Source organism: Poecilia formosa, unplaced genomic scaffold (genome assembly GCF_000485575.1).
Source record: "Poecilia formosa unplaced genomic scaffold, Poecilia_formosa-5.1.2 Scaffold724, whole genome shotgun sequence".
Lineage (NCBI taxonomy): Eukaryota > Metazoa > Chordata > Actinopteri > Cyprinodontiformes > Poeciliidae > Poecilia > Poecilia formosa.
Window position 1 is genome coordinate 10,539 of NW_006800663.1, and position 4,059 is coordinate 14,597.

The following is a 4,059-nucleotide window of genomic DNA, read 5'->3' on the forward strand; positions in this document are numbered from 1 at the left end:
GTCCATTATAGTTGTTGTTTTTCATTGGATTTATAAAGAAATCTGTTCCTCAGAATCATTTTAGCTAAAAAAAAAAATGAACCGGGTCACCGTATCCTCCTCGGTGAAGACCCGCATCATTTGTCAGCCGGCGGAGACAGAACCTCCCGGCTGTCTCACATCAGAGGGTGGAGATAACAGGTCAAACTGGGATCTAAACCAGTTAAACCAGTTGAACTAGTCTCTAAAGTCAAAATGGCGAAAATGGAGGAAATTCCTCCTGTGTTTATTGAGATTTTGATTCAAATCTTACCTTTCTAACTGGGTTTTACTTATTTATGTTGATCACTGTATGTTTTGTTGTTGTTTTTTTTTTTTTTACATTTAAATCGGAGTTCTAAGCCAGGGCTGGGCAATCCTGTCCTGGAGGGCCGGTGTCCTGCAACTCTTAGATGTCTCCCTGGTCCAACACGCTTGAATCCAACAGCTGAATCTCCTAAGTGCAGTCTCGTTCTCCAGAGTCCTGCTAACGGCCTCATTATTTGACTCAGGTGTGTTTAAGTAGAAACACATCTAAAAGTTGCAGGAGACCGGCCCTCCAGGCCTGGAGTTGCCCGCCCCTGTTCTACGCCAACATGTAGGATTTTGCCCAGGTTGGGTTGTTTTACTCCGGTCGGATACGCCACCGGCTCACTGAAAAGGAGCGGGTCCGGAGCTTCACTCTGATCTCTCGGTTCTGCAGGTCCAATGAACATCAGAGCCGGACTAAACTCAGAACCTCCAGGAAGCGAAGCTCTGACTGGACACACCCTGGGTCAGAACCGAGCCGGGACAATGAAAGCCCGCAGGCCCTCCGCGGACCTCCTGACCTGCTCTCTGGAAGCCGCAGTCCGGCCTCCAGCCGCCGTCCAGCAGTCTGCGCTGGCGGTCCAGCTCTTCCTCGTACTGGGCGATGGTTCTCTGGAAGACCGAGAAGATTTCCTCCGCGGCGGCAGTCAGCCGCTGGCTGATGAACTCTCTGAGATGCTGGGCTGAAGACATGCCGGACATGTTCACAGCTAACACTCACTGCTGCAATGGAGGCTGACTGCTAGCTGTTGACATCACGTGACCTTATTGTGTTTTATGCGTGCGTTTGTCGCCCCCCACTGGCCTGGAGGGATGAACTGCTTTTTTATGGCGGCTGGCAAGCAAAGTGCATTTAGATGTGCAGTACCGCCACCGACTGGAAAGGAGTGTGGATCGGGTTCCTAAATGTATATTACACAGATTCTAAAACTAAAAAGCTGAGAGAGTTCCCAAAACCTGTACTGTTAAAGAGTACAACTACTTTAATATGTTTTTACTGAAGTAAAAATAAAAAGTAACCATCCAAGAAATTACTCAAGAGTAAAAAAGTATTTGGTCAAAAGTTTACTAAAGTACAGAAAAACAAAGAATTATATGTGTAATCTCTGAATTTTGACTTTAGTTTTTAAAGTCAAAATTACTTTTGAAAAAAAAAAAAAGTATTCTGAGGAAATGTAATAACTCTGACATTGAAGTTAAAATTTTGAGAAAAAAATAGAATTATGAAAAATCTATTATCACCTATGGTTCGCCGCGTACCCCACAGATGTGGGGTATGGGCCCAAGAAAATAACAAGCGAGTTAAGAAACTAGTATTTTCATTTGAGGTTGTACATATGAAGATGCTGTGTTGCTGCAGGGCCAATTTCAAGTTGTGAGGTCCTCTACCTAAAAGAGTTTGACAAACACTGATCTTGATGCTTAAGCATGTTTGTATTTTATTTATTAATTACAGCCTCCCAGAGCTAACTGATTTTGTCTCCTCTCTGCTTCAGGAACATTTACAACAATTCATTAGAAATAAGACAAGAGATCACATTCAATCTAAACCTCAGAGGTGAGGAGAAAATCATTTCAGTAATCTGAGAAAAAATATCCCATCAACTCCTTTTTTCTAGACCAAAACAATCAAGATTCCAATCGAGATTTAAAACTGAATAAATTCAGGTTCACGTAGGGCTCTACACCGGCGTTAGAACCAGAATAAGCCCTAAGTGAACCTCCGAGAGCTTGAGGGGGGAGCGGTAGAGAACGGCTGGCCGAAATTAGCGTTCATAAATCGGCTCAACCTTGAGCTAAACGCGGCTCACACCGTGGAGTTCCAATATCCAACTTGAAGCCAAATTCACTGTGGTATCAACGCAGCATGATCTGATCTAAAAATTATGCCCCGCCTCTTCCATGACAACTCTCACACATTCAAAAAATGAGTCTATATTTTATTAGTTTATATGCGCAATTTTTGTATTTTTTGTGTGTAAGAGCAAAATTGTATGTGTGTGACATTTTAATAGTATATATGTGCAATTTTAACATTCTGTGTGTGTGTATGAGTTTTTAGTAGTGTGTGAGAGACAAAACATAGTTTTTGTTCAAAACGGCCCCTCAGAGGCGTCTGGGTGGACATGCATGTTCTTGGACAGTGCCGACCAGAGAGAGAAGGTTTTCCACAAGTTTTTCATTAGTGTGGCTTTTCTTTTCAGTGATTCTTGATGTGTCGGGTTAGGGTACTTTTGTGTCTGTAGCGTATGCCACACGTGGTGCAGGCAAACGGCTTCTCCCCCGTGTGTGTTCTCATGTGACACAGCATGTGTTTCTTCTCTCTGAACGTGTTCCCACAGATTTCACAGGAAAACGGCTTTTCACCAGTGTGGATCATCATGTGCTTCTTGAGCGAAGTCTGTACAGAAAACATTTTTCCACAGGTTTGGCAGAAGTATGGTTTCTCCCCTGTGTGGGTCCTGCAGTGGACCATGAAGTTGCATCTGAAGCAGAAATTTTGGCTGCAGGTTTCACAGGAATACGGTTTCTCTCCAGTGTGGACTCTGGAATGAGACCTTAAGTGAGAAACTCTGGAGAATAATTTTCCACAAACATCACATTTCAGAGACGACTTCTTCCCATCAGCTTTACTCTGATTCATTTTCTGCTTTAGCTCCGTACTTCCAGATGATCCAGATTCTCTAGTCCAGTTTTCATCCTGACCTTGGATTTCTGATTCGCTGCCAGACTGGAGCTGGTCCTGGTCTGGTTCATTGTTTAAACCTTCATGAGAGGAACCCACCATCAGTGTCTTAGCTTCCTCCTGATTGACGCAGAGCTCTTCATGCTCCTCTTTAACCTGCTTTTGTTCCTCTTTAATCTGGAAAGTTTCTGGTGCTTCCCGCTCCTCTCTAATCTCTGTATCTTCTGGTTCCTTTTGGGCCACGTTGGGATCCATCTCCTGGTTCCTGGTCTGCAGCTCAGCAGGAATCTGCTCTTGCTTCTGGAGGAGATACTGAGATAGTTCTGGAGGGACAAGCAGGAAAGAGTCAATTAACTGACTAGCACCTTTTATTAAAGCTGAACTCATTTAATAAAACCATTGATACAGTTTAATAAAAAGGCAGAATGAGCCTTTAGTTTGTCTGAATCAGTTCATCCTCTAACCCTAACTCCAGAAAGCGTGTATAACCATTTGACTGATCAATGCTCTGCATTTATCTCACTCTGGTTCCAGCAGCAGGAAGAGGAGGAGTTTCAGGAAGGAAACTCTGACATCACAGGAACCTAAAACCCCCATGGAGACGCACTCCCCGCAGTATCAGGAGAGGACAGCATCGAGGACAAAAAACCCGGCAGAGAGAAGGCCTTCTCTAAGCCCCAGGAACTCAGGAGCCAAATACAGCTTACTGTTGGTGGCTCCAGTAGCTGATCGCAGCCGAAGGAATAAACGCTGATCCTTATTTTACTCAGAAACCAGCAGAAGCAATCTTGGAATTACAGGTTCCCAGAGATTACTGTTGACAATCCGACGCTGGCTGAGAAAGGAAAGCAGCCCTTTTGTGCAGGATGTTCGGGTCATTTTCAGCTGCTGACTGAATCATTAAGCTAGGACTCCTCGGACAGAAAATATATAGGATCAATAATATTTAATTCAGCTGGTCGTAAATCAATTTTTGCAAAAATTTAATTTCCATATGTGTGTGTGTGTGTGATCACTAGCGGAACAAGTCAGGGTCGGGCCAGGGG

The 4,059-nt window shown here is 44.0% G+C and overlaps 1 protein-coding gene across 1 annotated transcript in view; it reads right to left on the reverse strand.

Moving 5' to 3' along the window:
- Nucleotides 1–1,371, reverse strand: part of LOC103131152 (zinc finger protein 2-like) — a 3,678-nt gene extending 2,307 nt beyond the window's left edge. Inside the window, exon 1 of the mRNA XM_007542736.2 lies at nt 849–1,371. Coding sequence (XP_007542798.1) covers nt 849–1,029 — 181 coding nt within the window. The 5' untranslated portion in view covers nt 1,030–1,371. The remainder of the gene's footprint in view (nt 1–848) is intronic.
- Nucleotides 1,372–4,059: the final 2,688 nt, after the last annotated feature.